We start from the raw sequence: 16,591 nt of genomic DNA, 5'->3' as shown, positions 1-16,591 counted from the left end.
ACAGAGCTTAAGTCTGTCAGTCCAGCGTCACTGGATGGCGTCTGCTGCTCCTTTCGAGGGGCACCCGCGGTCTAAACCCAGCCATGGCTGCACGTAAGGGAAGGAAGCCCTCTGCACTAGGGATGGGGGAGCTGTAGCCCCAGAATACGGGGACAGGTAATGTTCTTGGCTGGGTGATGCCATGCCAGGGAGGACGAAAGCTCCTTGGCACCGTGGGGTCTGAAACCAAGTTAGATTTATTGCACACAGATGATCCAGCGTAACTCAGGAGCTGAGCTGTCCTCCTAGGGGAGCTGCCTGCAGGAAGTGGAACAGGAAACTTTCCACCGTGTGCACTCAGTCAAAGCTAAGCAACAACCCTGCAAAGAACCAGGCCCCAAACCCATTGCTTGCCTTCTCTTTGCCCAGCCTTGCAGCCCATGTTTTATGGCCCCGCATGGGCCCTTTTCTAGAACAGGCCAGTCAGCGTTTTCATGCAGCCAGCTGGGCAGGCAGGATTTTACACAGCCATAATCCAGGCCCACCCGAGCACGCCAGGCCCCATGATCATCCTGTGCAGCAGCCACCTGTACTCACCGAGTAGACTTGGGATGCAGGGAGAAAGCCATCGTCAGCTGAGGGGTCAGGCTTTGTCCTGGGGCTGCTGCTCTCACCAGCTCCTGACCCAAACGCTGGATACAACTCCCCTTCTTTCGAGGCTTTGTTGATCTCCGCCACCTTGGGTTGCAAGAGAAGAAAAACCAACCCCAGTGGCGGCGTCTTTACGTGTCCTCTTCAGCATGATCACAACCCTCTTTGGCAAAGGGCAGGTCTCCCCTGAGGGCTACTCCTGCCTCAGGGCCACGAATCATCCCAGGCTGGCTCAAGTCCACTGCCTCGCCCACGTCAGGATTTTCCACTATGAAACGATGGTGCAGTCACAAGGTGACAAGGTCAATGGGGTATCAGATGTCCCGATTTTACAGGGGCAGACCTGACTTTCGGGGGGTTTCTTTTATAGTTCTCTCTCATGCCACATCCTGATTTTTCACACTTGCTATCTGGTTACTCTAGTGGTCGAGAAAGCCGCCCCCCCCCCGTCATTATTTTTAACGACAAGTCCCTGTCCAATGGCTGGAGATGCGTTTGTAGCACTTTATGCATATGCACTGAGATGGGAAGAGCCCCCAGTAGATTTCTGACCAACATCTGGGTCGTAGCCAACAGGGAGGGAAAGTCCAGTGAGAAAAAAAAGGTCCTGGAAGCATTAGCAGGAAGAAACAGCCTGAGACACGAGCCAGCAGAGCAAGAGCTGGAACACACGGGGGGGGGGGGGGGGAGGAGGGGGGATGGACGGACGACATGCCCTTGAGTCTAACATAGGGCTGGGCAAGATGTGGCTTGGGGGCGGATCCAGCCTGCCTAACACTTTGATCCGGGCTGGGGGCTGCATCTGGCCACTATCTAGTTATATCCTGCAGCCCGTGCCACCAAATTTCCTGGTGGTGGCTCAGGCAGCAGGATCCTATTTAAATGGCTCCTGACTCCCAGTCACGGTGCTGCTGCTCCAGAAGAGGCTGGAGCCTTGAGCCTTTTAAATAGCCGCAGCAACTCCGGGCAGCTACCAGGCAACATGGTAGCAGCGAGGCCGGGGGCTACAAGTCTTTGCTGTGTTTTGAATTCAAAGCCTCTGGTGGAGGCTAGTCCCCAACCCCCTCCCCTTCTGGAGCCAGCCCGTGACCACGTACCAAAATTCATTAAGCAGCCCCCCTGTGAAAATGATTAGCCACCCCTGGTCTAACACTTGCCATACTCAACGGGGACAGGAGGGAGCAGCGCCAGGGTGCCTCCCCCACTCCCTACCTTCTTTAGCACCGTTGCTTTGTACAAGTTGGACATTTTACTTGTTCTGAAAGCCTCATGCTCCATCTCCACGGCGCAGGTGTGGGGGTCTGACCTGCAACACACACGTCACGTCGGTCAGTTCAGGGAGGACTCGGCTCTCCCCTTGCGAGGGGGGCGCTAACGCTGGTGAACTGTCTCCCTCCTGTGGGGTGTGGGTTGGTCAGGCCAGGGTGGACGCAGGGCTGGGATGTGTCAAGCCTGCAGGTGGTGGCCAAGGGGCCGTTTTAGTGCCTTTCAGGGGCGCAGTGGATTTAAGTCCAAGCACATCCCTCCTCTTGCGCCTCTGGAGAGTCTCCTCTGGTTTGCACTGTCGTACACTAGCCACCCCACCCCCACCCCTCCCCGGTGGGGCAATGGGGCACAGCAATTCCTGGAATCCCATACGCAGAGCTGGTGGGGCTAGCCCAATCCCCGGCTCGGTGCACGCAGAGAGATATGGGCCTGCTGGCGCTGCCATGTGGGGCTGAACTCAGCTGTGGGGCTCAGCCAGGAGACGGGAACATGGATGGAGGGAAGAGCACTTTTACAGAGCCCCCTGAGGTGAGTCACTGACAGGGGTGCCCATTGAACTCAGAGCAGGGAGGCCCTGCTGTTCTGGGCCTCTTCTCTATACCCCTTCCTGTGCCTCGTTTTATACCCATGTCCAGTCGGGGCTGCCTCCTGGTTGCTGCTCAGAGCTTCTACCAACATCTTCAAGCAGTGTTCTCGGGCCTAAAAGCAAAGGAGAGAGAGGAGATCCTCTTGCAGGAGTGGCGCTGCCCTTCTTCCCCACCCACTCAAAGGGGCAGGCAGTACCTCTGGCCTCTAGGGGCGGCGGAGGGGGAAGTGTGTGTAGGGAAAATGCTGCACTGAATTCACGCAGGCCTTTCCTTACCTTGACTGAGAGTTTGGCGATTTTCCGGCTGGCGGCATCTTTCAAGGGACAGCCTGCATCTGCCAGAGAAGTGGTGGTATAAAGAGATGCTCTCCACCCTTCTGTTCCCTCCCACACCACCCCCACCTCCCTCCCAGGGGTTAGTACGATACCTCTGGGATTTGCCCTCCTACCACGCCACCCGTGTGCCATTACCAAGTTCCCCTTTGGCAGGGTGGGAGGACTCTGCCTGTGAAAAGCTCTCCAGCCCAGCAAGCCCTTTTCTAACTACCGCATTCAGGGCGAGACGGTGGGAGGGGGGAGTTGAGCACAGGGGTAGCTCAGGTCTTCCAGGAGGTACATCAGCTCATCTAGAGATCTGCCTAGTTTCACAACAGGTTACACAAAAGCACTAGCGAAGTCAGCACAAACAACCGTTTCACACAGAGGGACGTGCTTGTACTGCCCTATGGACTGTAGGCTGAAACGTAAGGGCAGTAGTTATAGTCCAATGGATTTACATGGGAAAAATGAGGGAGTGAGCCATTTTTCAGCAATAAGCGTTGTGACAAAGCTCCTACTCGAGCTTGGTGGGTCCTGGACTTGAGCAGATTGCTTGCTTTAATTTAGGCACCACACCCAGGGCATCAGCTTGCTGGCTGCTGAGCTGCTCTATCATTGGCCAGCTTGTGGTAGAGGGAAATCCAACGCCACAGTCTTGGTGGACCCTCCAAATGAAGAAGGCCTGAGGAAACCCTTTCCTATCCTCCAGCCAATCTTTTCCCCAAGTGGAAATGGGGAGTGGGTGGTAGGTGGATCCAGGCTCGCCCTCCTCTCTGGGTTCCAGCCCAGGGCCCTGTAATAGCAGCTGCCTATAAATATCACCAACACCAGCTGTGTGACAGCAACAAAACCCCTGGCCTGTCTCCCCCACACCTTCCCTAGCACCTTCCTTATCACAGGCTCTACTTGTACTTGCTCCTCCTAGATCCTCTGTATCTGTAGCGCTCCTCCTGTCTTCTCCGCTTCCCATGCACTGACTGACTGCAGAGAAGCACTTTTTAATCAGCCTGAACTGGTTCATTAATTGGCCCCAAGTGTTCCAACTGGAAGACAACTACATTAGCTCCAGGTGCTTAATTGCCTTGATTGATTCTGATAAGTTACTGCTGGTTCTGGACCAGCCCAAGCCAACTTACTCTGGGAACAGAGATTTACTCATTCTAAGGCTAATATACTCCCCTTCCATGTCTCTCTTGTCCCCCTCTGGCCTGACCCCATCACAATGTGCTGTGTCACTTTTGTATTTTTGGGTCTGATTCTGTAAGTTTTTAAATGATGAATCTTGGAGTTACACAACAGAAATAAACCCTTGACAGGGGCACAGTAATATGGAGCCACCCCCTTGGACTGTAGCAATAATTCTATTGCTTGAGAAAGCTTCAAAACATCACAGGTAAAAATGGCAAAACCTTCCTCAGATTTGACTCCGTGGCCACAACTGGGGTATTTAGATGCACAAAACTGGAGAGGCTGAAAGCCCTGATCAAACGGTGTCCCGCTGGGCAGGCTGCATCACAGAAAGATTTGAGCTGAGATTGATCTCTTCCAGCAAGGAGTTCCACAGTCAGGGACACACTGCTCTGGTCCTGGTGCCCAAGAGTTGGAGCATGGACCGACCCAGCTGTGTCATTTCTGTGGATCATCCAGCCACAGGAGAGGACTAACTTGCATTCTTTGTTCACTCAGATGTTGGTGCTACATAAGGCAACCAGGGTGTCCCACCCCCCTTCCCATGGAATTCTCTCGCTGATCAAGACCATCCAGTAAAACTATAAAGCAATGGTGAGATCTACCTGGAGGGACAAAGTCATCTTTTCCTGGTTCTTTGCCCTGCAGGGAAAGAGAGAGACTGAAGTCAAACTTTTCTATCATGAGCAACATTTATGAAGGACTATAGTGAACGCAAGAGCACCTGCCCACAGCTCCAGTCACCTGTCCCAGGAAGGGTGATGCCAAAATGCGAGGGAAGTTGGCAAAAAGGGCAAGAGACGGAGGAACAGGAGAGGGTTGGCAATGCACAAAACAAAGAGTTGTCAGAAAGTTGGCAATGCAAAGGCCAGAGGGGCTGCAGACGAGATCTCCTTCACTAGAAGTGGGCACGGGCCAGCTTGTAGACATGTCAAGGAGATTTTCTTCACAGGGGTGGGGCGTGGCTATATTTGTCTCTTACGCAGTGAGATCCGGGGCTGAAAAGCTCCCTGGGATGATGGAGTTTTGGCATTCTGATGCTATACGTTCAGAGGGTTAAATATAGGTGAGTCTCCTGGTGGATTTCTGGGCTCTCCTGGACTGATCTCCAGTGAGTCATTAATCCCCTGGGGGAGACAGGTTGGGGCAGGACATGGAGCATAGGAATGGAGGGAGGAAAGGGGGAAGAAAGAGGGGCAGACGGTGCAATGTCTCTCCACTGTCAGCTCATATCTTGCCAGCCCTTCTTTATCCCTCTGTGCTGGGGTTTATTCTGAAGGAAACAGATAAGAGTTGTTGGCCTTTCCACTTCTTTCTGGAGCTCAAATGCAGACTCCCAGTTAATCAGAGACTTAACGGACACAGAGGTACTATTCATGGATCCCGAGGACTGATAAGAGACCTGGAGCTTTTTGGCTTTCAAACTTAGAAGCCTTGAGAGCAGTCTGAAGAGGGCCATGTGCAATTCTTTACTAAAAACAGTCACTTCTATTAAATGTAATAAGCGAGTTCCCCTTAAGCCAGACCCTATTTACAAGAAGCCCATCATACCCCAAGATCTTTCATCTTTTTCCATGTGATAAATTGTAGAGGGACAGGAGCCATCAACAGTCTTCATAGCATAGCTCCCCTCTACTCTGTCCCTTCCCAAGGGATGGCTCTCCAGCTGCAGACTGGCCACAGACTGAGGCCAGCTGGAGATGCATTTGCCATCCATCCCTCTGCACTCCCGGCTCCTGGAGGAATCCTTAGAAGAGTGAGGTTTTCTGCAGAGACCACTTTCCACACATCTCCTGGAAGCAGGAGGAATAGTCAGATGGTTCCTGAAACTGAGCAGATGACTCTGACTTTTATGGAGCTCCAAGGTCAATGGGAGATCAGAGGGATTGGGGGTGGGGGGGTGAACACCCCCCAGACAGAAGGGCTTCAGGGCAAACTAGCTCAGGAAACCTTGGGAGAGTCTTCCTCTTCTGGGCATCCCCTTCTACCAAAAAACTCCCGCTCGTCTGATCCACAGTCTGGAGACAAGGCCCATCCACGTCTGAATTGAGTAAAACTACGGAGGGCCAGCCCTCGGATTTACAGACTTCTAGTTTTGATTTGCCAATAGGTAAACCTCTCTGGGTGATTGCTTCCCCATTGCGCGTCCTGCTGTAGTCACAGGAAGCTGCTATGTCTGCAGGAGAGGCAAGTACACAGAAGCCAGACGCCCTCTGATCGCTTCTGGAAGGGATTCAACTCACTTTGCGCAGATTCATCTGCTTTTTGTAGAAGTCGTTCCACTCCCGTTTCCGATTTCCCTCGCTGGCTTCATCCCCGCTCCCACCATTTTCTCCGTCATACCTGGATGAGAAGGCAGGAATGTTACGAGAAGGATACCAATTCCTGCGGAGACGGCAGGAGCAGATGTAAAGGCATTAAAAAACCTGCGCCACAGTGGGAATTGGTTTTCTAATGGGCTTTTATGAACAGAGCTCAGTTCGGCCACCCTTCCTCAAGTTGAATTCTATACTTCCTCAGCAAAGAGTCCACTGAAATCAACAACAGTGAGTAAGGTCAGCCCAGCTGGGTCCCTCCTGGCCTAAGCGACACTACCACAGGCCACCAATCTAAGTCACACAACTTCAGATACGCGACTAACGTAGTGGAGGTCGACATTCTCAGATCAACTTATATGGCCTGTGGTGAGTCGAGTGCAGATGCTCTCCCATCAACTCTGCCTGTGCTTTTGGTGGAGCACCGGAGTCTACGGGAGTGCACTCAGCGGCTGATTTATCACATCTGTGTTAGACGCTATAAATCGACCCCCCCGGATCAATCGCTGCCCCTTGACCCGACAGGTAGCGTAGCTATGCACTCAGGGATGACCACAACTGTTCTGAACAAAGGTACAGCCAAGATCAGTCCAGTCAGTGGCAAGCAGCGCCCTGTGTTAAAGCAACAATCTGTCTCTGGGTTCAAATACAGACCAAGGTCATTAGCAATGTGAGTAATTTGGCTGCATCCTACTGCTAGGCTCATCTGATGAATGAAACTGTCAATCTGTCGAAGCCAAGGTCTGGAAAGGCAGGCAGTGCTGCAGAGGTGCACTGATAGAAGTTTGCTCTGTGTCTGACCGCATGATGGCTGCCTCCCAGCAATACTAACAGCTTTTGGCTCCAAAATCCACTTGCGAAACAGGAGTTACACATGGGGGGGAGGGAATTCATAACTAAGGGTATGTCTACACTACAAAGTTAATTTGAACTAACAGCCATTAGTTCGAATTAACTTTAATAGGCGCTACACAGGCAAACCGCTAGTTCGAACTTAATTCGAACTAGGTAAACCTCATTCTACGAGGACTAACGCCTAGTTCGAATTAACTAGTTCGAATTAAGGGGTGTGTAGCCACTTAATTCGAACTAGTGGAAGACTAGCCCTCCCCAGCTTGCCCTGGTGGCCACTCTGGGCACCACCAGGGAAACCTGTCTGCCCCCTCCTCGCCCCGGAACCCTTAAAGGGGCACGGTCTGGCTACGGTGCCTGTGCCAGGTGCAAGCCGGCCAGCACCCAGCCAGCAGACCCTGCACCTGGCACGGCACGAGCCAGCCACCCACTGCCACCCAGCCCTCCACCTCTTCCCGGGACCAGGCTGGCGGCTCCCAGGAGCCTGCCCGGGGCTGCAAGAGGCGGGCGCCCGCCTGGTCTAGTGCGGATATCATGGACCTCATCCAGGTTTGGGGGGAAGCCTCCAACGTCCAGGACCTCCGCACTAGGGACAGGAAAGTGGCCGTCTAGGGCAGGATAGCTGCCAGCCTGGCCACCCAGGAGGAGTTTTGCATGAATATCAAGTTGGTCCAGTGAGACCCCCGACCCTGAGCCCTGAGCTTAGAACATAAAAACATAAGAACGGCTATACTGGGTCAGACCAAAGGTCCATCTAGCCCAGTAGCCTGTCTGCCGACAGCGGCCCACACTAGGTACCCTGGAGGGGATGGACTGAAGACAATGACCAAGCCATTTGTCTCGTGCCATCCATCTCCAGCCTTCCACAAACAGAGGCCAGAGACACCATTTCTACCCCCTGGCTAATACTACTCCATGGACCCAACCTCCATGACTTTATCTAACTTCTCTTTAAACTCTGTTCTAGTTCTAGCCTTCACAGCCTCCTGCAGCAAGGAGTTCCACAGGCTGACTATTTGCTTTGTGAAGAAGAACTTTCTGTTATTAGTTTGAAGCTTGCTACCCATTCCTTTCCTTTGGTGTCCTCTAGTCCTTCTATTACGGGAACTAATGACAAACTTTTCTTTATGCACCCTCTCCACACCACTCATGCTTTTAGAGACCTCTATCATATCCCCCCTCAGTCTCCTCTTTTCTAAGCTGAAAAGTCCCAGTCTCTTTAGCCTCTCTTCATATGGGACCTGTTCCAAACCCCTGATCATTTTAGTTGCTCTCCCCTCTCCCACCCTCTCTCTTCCCCTCTCCCACCTCCTTTTCCCAGTCCCCCCGAGTTTTATTCAATAAAGAGAGTTTCTCTTTTTGAACACACGTGTCCTTTATTTTGTACATCAGGCAGGGGGGCTAGGGAGGGGTAAGTGGAAGGAGGTGAGGGAGGAATGGGGTACGAGCCCCCGATGGGGAGGACTGGGGTGGCTCTGCGGGTTCCTCAGGATGGAAGCTCTCCTGCGGCCCCCCGATTGACCCCCCTCCCCGGATGGCAGCCTGCGGCAAGTGCAGCCTGCGGCAAGTGCAGCCGGGCTGATGGCCGAGTGCTGTGATGTGCTGAGTGTGGGCATTCAGGGCACTCCAATCCAGGACTGCTTTGCTGTCCCTCATCGAGTTAGACAAGAGAGCGGGGAACCCCTGATAACTGTCTGTCCGGGGTGGGGGTTGGGTCCCTTTAAGCACAGCCCTCATCTAGCCTGAGACAGCAGCTCCACGCTCTAAGTCCTAATCTGATGCCCTGCTGGCACTGCTTCCGGCCATCCTTAACCTCGGTTCAGGGTCCACTCAATGTGGACATGCTAGTTTGAATTAGCAAAACGCTAATTCGAACTAGTTTTTAGGTCTAGATGCACTAGTTCGAATTAGCTTAGTTCAAATTAACTAATTCGAATTAAGTTAGTTCAAGTTAGTGCTGTAGTGTAGACATACCCTAAAATACCACCATCCTGCCACTCGTCAGCAGCCCCATCATCCAGGTGTGCTAGTATAATGCTGGCAGGTGGAACCAAACCCAGGACCTCTGGAGCTTGGTGCAAGAGCTTCTACAACAGGGGTGGGGAACTTCAGGCTCGGGGGCTGGATGTGGCCTTCGGCTTGCCTGGATCCAGCCCCCGAGGCTCAGGGGGCCCCACCCAGCATAGGAGAGCCCTGCACTGGTGCTCCAACCCCCACGCTGCCTCCTGCAAGATTGGAGCACACAAAATCTACTAGCCTGGGCCCCCCTAGGCTTCAGTGTGCACAGGGAATGTGGGGAGTGCGTTTTTTTCCCCCTCTCCCTCTCCGTAAGAAGTTTAAGTGCCCTGGGACAGCACACCACACCACACCAGAGAAGGTATATAGGTTACACTAAGCACTCTGTAGATTTAATCACACTTCCCAACACCCATCTCTGCTTTACCGATAAGAGGAAACACAGACAGAGAGAGGTCAAGCAATGTGCCCATGATCAGTGAGCGCTAGGACTAAAGTCCAGGAGAAGTCTGGAGCTAGCCCAGGGGTGGGCAATAAATTCTGAAGGGGGAAGCCCACTCCTTACGTTTTGGAAGTGGTTGCGAGCTGCCCCAGAAGGGGTAGAGCCTCAGGCGGAAGGGCAGGGCCTTTAAATGACAGGAGTTGAAAGGGCTTGCCTCTCCCTGGCGTCTCCCAGGCAACGCGTTAACAGAGGGGCTGGGAGCTGCGAGCCCTTTCAACTGCTTTTATTTAAACGGCTCGCACCTTAGCGGCTGCAGGGAAGGGGTGAGCCTTTAAAGAGAAGCAGTTGAAAAGGCTCAAAGCCCCTGGCCCGCAACTAACATGTTGCCTGGGAGCTGCCAGGGAGGCGCAAGCCCTTTAAACTCCTGCTATTTAAAGGGCTTTCGCCTTACCCGTGGCTGCTATCACATTGCCTAGCAGCCGCCGAGAAGGCACAAGCCCTTTAAATAGCAGGAGCTAAAATGGCTCACACCTCCCAAGCAACACGCCAGGGGCAGGGCTGGGAGCTGCCGCGGGCCGGATGAAAGAGCTAGGTGGGCTGGATCCAGCCCGCTGACAGCCTCTTGCCCAGCCCTGAGCTAGGCATAGGATTACAGTCTCTCTAATCTTGTTCCCAGTCCAGATGTAAAATTCAGACCAGTGCCACGAAGGAGCTGTGTTCCACGGGACAATCAATTGTTCCAGACCATGTGAGGACAGCTTCTGGCTCCTATGGACAGGAATCTGATTAGTGGATGGAAACTGTTCCTGGCCTTCAGGCCACAAGTAACAGGAAAACAGGGCACAGAAATATCTGCTGGAATTAGGAGCAGCTGGGCTGGCAGCCGGGCTGTCCAAAGAGGAGGAGGAGCTCCACCTTCCCCAACAGAACACGCCCAGTCTCTGGAAGGCTGAACAATCAAATCCGAACCTGCTAAAGCCTCCGTAGCCTCTCCTCCCTCCTTCGTATAGCTCTGGGTCGTAGGCACCCCGAGAGGAACTTGTGGCTCCAATGCAGGTTCTGCTCCAGCTGTTGCAGCTGAGTTCCAGGGTATCCAGCTGCTTCTTCACTGCTCCTGGGTTTTTGCAGTAATCACAGCACTTGTTACAAGTGGGGGTGGCATCCCCAAAGTACTTTGCTATGGCAGCATGGCGACATCTAGGAGACAAGGGAAAGGCGGAAATAGTGACATGCTGACAGAGCCATTACTGCGAGGAGGAGGTACGGTAAGGGGGGCCCAGAAGGCACTCTGGGAAGAGATGTCACATTGCAGATCAAATCTGTCCTGTGGGGCGGGGCAAAAAGAATCACCATAGCAGGAGCAACACACTGGGCCATCCCAAACTCATCTGTTTTAGACTTTTCATTGGGATTTTCAAAAGCTGGCTAACGGAGGCCCCCCTCCCCCGCACTGAAGTCAAGAGGAGTTTTACCCTGACCTCCCTAAGAGCACAGTCAGGCAGAGACTAAGTGCTTTATTCTTCAAAGGCAGTGCCTCTGCAGACAGACAGCCCCCTTGAATCCCCAGGATACATACACTATTGCTGCAACCCCAATATGAAGTACAAGCAGAAATTCAGCTCCAATTAAACTATGTGCATAGAGAGCTATGTGGACAGAGAAAACTGACTTATTAATTTATTCATGCACCAAAGACTTCTTTGTTCTGACTTGGGATCAGAGAGATCGCAAAGGCTGCTGAAACAAGGGAAGCACCAGAGGCATTGTGGTTGCTGATTAGTCAACACCTTACTCCCCAGTTTAAAGTAAGTGATTGCAAACCCACACGTTTACTATGGACTTCTGTAAGAGCAGAGCACAAGATGAGACTTGAGTCTTACTGTCACAGAGAGTTCCTCTATTCTTGGACCAGGTCTGGTCTCTTGAATAAATATGTTCCTCGTTAGAGCCTTTTGATCAGTTTGGGGCTGAGAGAGAAACATATATTTAGGTCATAGGGAAGGGGGTTGGGCAGTGGAGGGGCTGGCCTGGGGCAGTGGGAGGGTGCGTTGCCCGGCTGCTAGCTGCTCCACAGCTGTCCAGGCAGCAGGGACCTCTCCCCTGAGCTAGCTGGGGCGGCAGAGGCCATGTTGCCCAGCTGGTGGCTGCTCCCCAGCTCTCTGGGGCTAGCAGGGCAGTGGGGGTGCACTTGCTTGCTATTCCACTGTGGTCACTCTGGAGTATAACTGTCCCTGCTATCACTGCCTTTCCTTTCCATTTGATGAGAAACAATCACATTCCATGCACCAAACCCTGACGTTGCTTTAACAGGAAGCTGCATACCAACTGTGGTGGTCCTGGCTCTTACCGATCAGGAGGCGTTCTTGAACAAACAGACTCATGGACAGACACAGATCCGGGCTCTCTGTGAGGGCGGATGGACCGGTCGATCAAGATGACACAGAAGCAATTCAAAGGGCGATAGGCCAGTTCTGTTATCTAGCTGGGGTGCATTTTGGATTTGGACCTCCTAGGATATGTCTACACTGCAGTTGGGAGCCAGTCTCTTGACCCAGGTAGACACTTGCACTAGCAGGGCCTGAGCTATGTTAACCCAGCTGCCTTGCAAACGCTGTCCGGCTGCATGCATTTTGTCACAAAGGAGCAACATACTAAGCAATACATGTTTAATCAGAAACTGGAATTGAACAAGAGGACATGGGTCAACCTTAATTTCTGTTGCCCTCCTTTTATTTGTTGTTCATTCCAGCAGTGGGTTATTCCGGATCCATCTGACTCCCAGAGCTCTCCTGCCCGCCCAGAAGCTCTTTGCTCCAGAGCTGTTTAAGATCTGTTTGCAGGGCTGTCAAGTTTCACCAGTAGGGTCTGAAGCTCCTTAAAACCAGACAACGTTCACTTAGGGCACATTTACACTACAGCGGAGAGCCTGCTTCCCAGTCGTAGTAGCCAGACACACCATGAGTAGTGTAGCTGGAGGTAGCACAGGCAATGGCTCTGGCTAGGCACCCAAGTACAAACACACCTGGATCCCGTAGGTAAGTACTCCAGCGAGCTAGCCTGAGTTACTGCCCCTGCAGCCCCTGGCTACATTGCTTTTTTTGGTGCACTAGCTTAGAGCAGAATTAGTGTGCGTCTCTACCTGTGCTAGCAAGCATGCTCCCAGCTTCAGTGCATACCTTCCCGTAGCTAGCTGGACACACATGGGCAGCAATGTCTAAGCAAAGTGTAGACATATATTTTCTCAGGACACAATTATCATATAGCCATAATTTTGGTAAGTCAAGCAGACACCCGCGAGGGCTACATTTTTGCTGTTTTTCTCACAGATCTGCTTTTGCCAAATGTAGAAAATTGTGAATATTTTCTCAAGTGCCTCACTTTCCCATATATCAACCAACACTGCAGGAATTTTACTCAAAATACCCCATACTGCTCTTATATGGTTTTTATACTACTATCATGCTTAGGAGCTTGAGCACCCACTGTGCTAAGTGTTGTACAAACAGCACAGAAAGGATGCTCCGTGCCCCAATGAGCCTACCATTGAAATAACTCAGTTCTTTTCTCCCTCTGACACATCCACCACTTCTCTCTACTTGAGCAGGACCATGAAAATGTATTAATGTCTAACTGCTTATTATTAAAAAAACAAATAGTCTAGCAGCATCTTAAAGACTAACAAAACATGTAGATGGTATCATGAGGCTTCGTGGGATTCAACTGAAGAAGTTGGTTGTACCCACAAAAGCTCATGATACCATCTACATGTTTTGTTAGTCTTTAAAGTGCTGCTAGACCAGTTTCTCAACCTTTTTTTTTGTTAATAAAGTACCCCTTTTAAAAATATATATAAGTACCCCTAGTATCTACAGTTTTCAAGCACACATTTTTTTTCTACCATTGCAATACATTTGTTTAAACAACTTAATCGTAGCCAGCCAGGAGAAGACTTTTGGGTGTAAAAAATACAAAAATAATAAAGCTCTGTAAAACTTAAAACAAAAATTGTTCTCTCCAAATTTCAGTTATATTGACAAACCCCCCCAGACTTCTCTTGAGTAGCCATAAGGGTACCTGTACCACTGGTTGAGAAACACTGGGCTAGACTAGTATCAGAGGGGTAGCCGTGTTAGTCTGAATCTGAAAAAGCGACAAGGAGTCCTGTGGCACCTTATAGACTAACTGAAGTGTAGGAGCATAAGCTTTCGTGGGCAAAGACCCACTTCGTCAGATGCATGTAGTGGAAATTTCCAGAGGCAGGAATAAATATGCAGGCCAGGATCAGGCTGGAGATCAGGCTGGGCTAGACTATTCGTTGTTTTTGAAGTTTTTCCAGTTAAAAACTAACTTAGCTCCTTCTCTGATGCTTATTATTAATTTGTATAGCGCATCTGGTGTACATTTTGGACCTATACAATAGAAGGATTAGCTCAGCAGCGCAATGGTCAGAGAGGGAAAAGCGCAAAGCAAGGATTTTCTCCACTAGAGACTCCCTGTTTAGGTTTTAAGGCAGGTCTGAATGGTGACATCTACAAACAGGTGTATGGAAGGAGGGTGGGGCATAAGTCTGGATTCCTGGCCAGAAGATAGTGAGGAATCCAGCAGAGTATCTGTTGGCTTGGAGGCATTTCAAGCAGACTGTTAAGAGTCCATGATACCTGCTGATTCATTAACTCTCTGGCAGTCCAGGGGCTTTGATTTACCAAGCAGAAAAAGCCAGCCAAGAGCTGGTGAAGAAACTAAAGCAGCAGGCTCCAGACCAGCTCAGTGCAAACATAGGCAATGAAGCCAGAAGGAAAACAGCACTACCCAGGTAAGGAGACTGGGACAGTGAATTTGTTGTGCCATGAGTCCAGGTCACTGGAAGCTGAATAGGGGCAACTACAAAGATGGCTTTCTATCCCCTGGCAAAGCAGCACTGACTCATTTTGTTCCTGAACTCAGAGAAAGAGTTCCTTTCACAACCAGGGGAAAAAAAGGGAGACACATTTGAGCCTCTCTCCCTGCCCTTCCAAAAGAACGGCAGGGTGCCGCGGGCCCTGCCACTGCAGCACCATCACAGAAATGTCAAAGCCCTCTGCAAGTCAGTTCTTTGTTTCTCAAAGAGAAAGAAACGAAGGCATTATTCTCATTAGTCTGACATACACCCGCTCCTCTGAGTGGAAAGCGAAGCATAAAAGAGTGCCCGGTCTTACTCTCCTTTCCCTCACCGTGCTAACATGACAGGTCAGGGAGGGAGGGGAAGATGTTGGCATGTTCATTTAACCCTTAATGCCAACAAACAAGATTTTGCCATGGAATGTTGTGACAGAGAATGGAGGAGCTCTGAAGCCACTTGGAGTCCTGTCAGCAGCTAAAACCTTAATGCCGCAGATGAAGGCAAAAAACTCAAACTCTATTTTACAAATTAATCAGAAATTGAGTGGTTTATAAAATTGAAAAGTGCATAAAACTAAACATCTGTTACAACTACAACATCACAGTGCATAAGCTGCAATATAATGCACTGTGTACCATTTCAAACATGTCCAGTGCACCGAGCAGAGTGTAAAGGAATGAAGACTTGGTCTTCATAGACATCTCCTGTGTTATGTGATTTCACACTGCCGCAAAACAAAGTTTGTATAACTGGTTGTTCATAAAATTGGTGTTTGTAAAAACTGAGGTTACGTTGCCTAGCTAGTTGTACAATGGTCTACAGGGTGGGCAAGCCTTCCTCAGCCCTGGCAACTAGTTAATTTATGCCTTGAAGTGGGCATTAACTCAGACTCCATCACCACTAATATCCTGAAATTCAGCTACTGTATTTGTCTCTCTTCCCACAGCAGAGTTCCACAGGTTAACTATACAACTTCCCCCTTCCCCTCAAAATGTAATCTCCTTTCAATTCATTGAGGAACTCTCTTTTGATTCTGCCTTAAGGGACAGAAAGAAAAACAAATACTGATAAATTTCAATAATGTGATGTGAAATCAACGAGAAGTCCCGTGGCACCTTAAAGACTAACAAATGTATTTAGACATAAACTTTCATGGACTGGAACCCTCTTTATCAGATACAACCCCAGTCCACGAAAGTTTACATCCCAATTAGTCTTTAAGATGCCACAGGGAGGACTCCTTGTTGTTTTTTTCTGAAACAGACACCAATACCCCTCTGAAACATGATGCAAAATGTTAGTGAAATCCTATCACCGCTTGCAAGATGATAATGAGGTTGTTCATCAAAGTTCAGTGCCCTGCCTCTCCTTTCTTTAAACCCCTGCTTCTGCCTAGTGAAGAACGTTTCAGCCCTTTCTCTCTAATGAGAGGGCAGAAGAACTATCAGGGAAGGGTACATTTGGCATAGAATAGCTACTGCCTGCATCGGAAAAGAAACTGCATCTCCAATGAGATACACCAGGCAGGGATTCCAGGTCTGCTGAATTAGGGCTTCCAGCCATGTGCAGGGCATGTCCCCTGGCATGGAGCAAACCAAGACAACTCAGGAATTAGTCAATCAAAAACTAACAGGACAAATTATTTAGCTAGTTGCCAGCTGCTGGAAAAAAAAAAAAGGCATTTCTTGGGTACCACATACAAGCAGAATGAACAATGTATCGGTGGCAAGTCAGCCTCAAAACCCCTTTCAGGCAGGTAGGCCTTATTGTCCCCAATCTACTGAAGGATAACCTGAGACATCATGAAGTGAAATGACGTGGCCAAGGTCACACAGCAAATAAGTAGCAGAGTAAGAAAATAAATACATGGCTCCTGCCTCCAAACACTGCAGCCTAACCCCAGGATCATCCTTCCTTTCTACTCTTTTCTAAAGAAAATGGTACTGTCATTTCACCCCCTTTATTCCCAGTGTCTTCAAAGAACACAGGAGAACAGTCCATTCCCCATTGGGAGCCAGCAGGAAACTGGACAGCAGAAAGAAAGTTAATTGCTTTAACATGCCACAGAACTATTGAAAGGAAACAAATATAACTCCAAC

The 16,591-nt window shown here is 50.4% G+C and overlaps 1 protein-coding gene across 6 annotated transcripts in view; it reads right to left on the bottom strand.

Annotated features, from left to right (window-relative positions):
- Positions 1 to 16,591, bottom strand: part of RECQL5 (RecQ like helicase 5) — a 65,641-nt gene that overhangs the window by 6,713 nt on the left and 42,337 nt on the right. For 4 of the 6 annotated variants that reach the window (XM_075903659.1, XM_075903662.1, XM_075903664.1 and 1 more), the window contains 7 exons: positions 10,583 to 10,810; positions 6,232 to 6,331; positions 4,594 to 4,630; positions 2,759 to 2,817; positions 2,522 to 2,595; positions 1,843 to 1,936; positions 577 to 717 (listed from right to left, as the gene is read on the bottom strand). In XM_075903659.1, coding sequence (XP_075759774.1) covers positions 577 to 717; positions 1,843 to 1,936; positions 2,522 to 2,595; positions 2,759 to 2,817; positions 4,594 to 4,630; positions 6,232 to 6,331; positions 10,583 to 10,810 — 733 coding nt within the window. Of the gene's footprint in view, positions 1 to 576; positions 718 to 1,842; positions 1,937 to 2,521; positions 2,596 to 2,758; positions 2,818 to 4,593; positions 4,631 to 6,231; positions 6,332 to 10,582; positions 10,811 to 16,591 lie in introns of those variants that run through there. The other 2 variants (XM_075903663.1, XR_012896810.1) reach the window with 2 other exon arrangements.

This window comes from Pelodiscus sinensis, chromosome 20, assembly GCF_049634645.1.
Source record: "Pelodiscus sinensis isolate JC-2024 chromosome 20, ASM4963464v1, whole genome shotgun sequence".
Classification (NCBI taxonomy): domain Eukaryota; kingdom Metazoa; phylum Chordata; order Testudines; family Trionychidae; genus Pelodiscus; species Pelodiscus sinensis.
The sequence above is the reverse complement of the archived record's forward strand: the minus strand, read 5'-3'. Positions and strand labels throughout refer to the sequence as shown.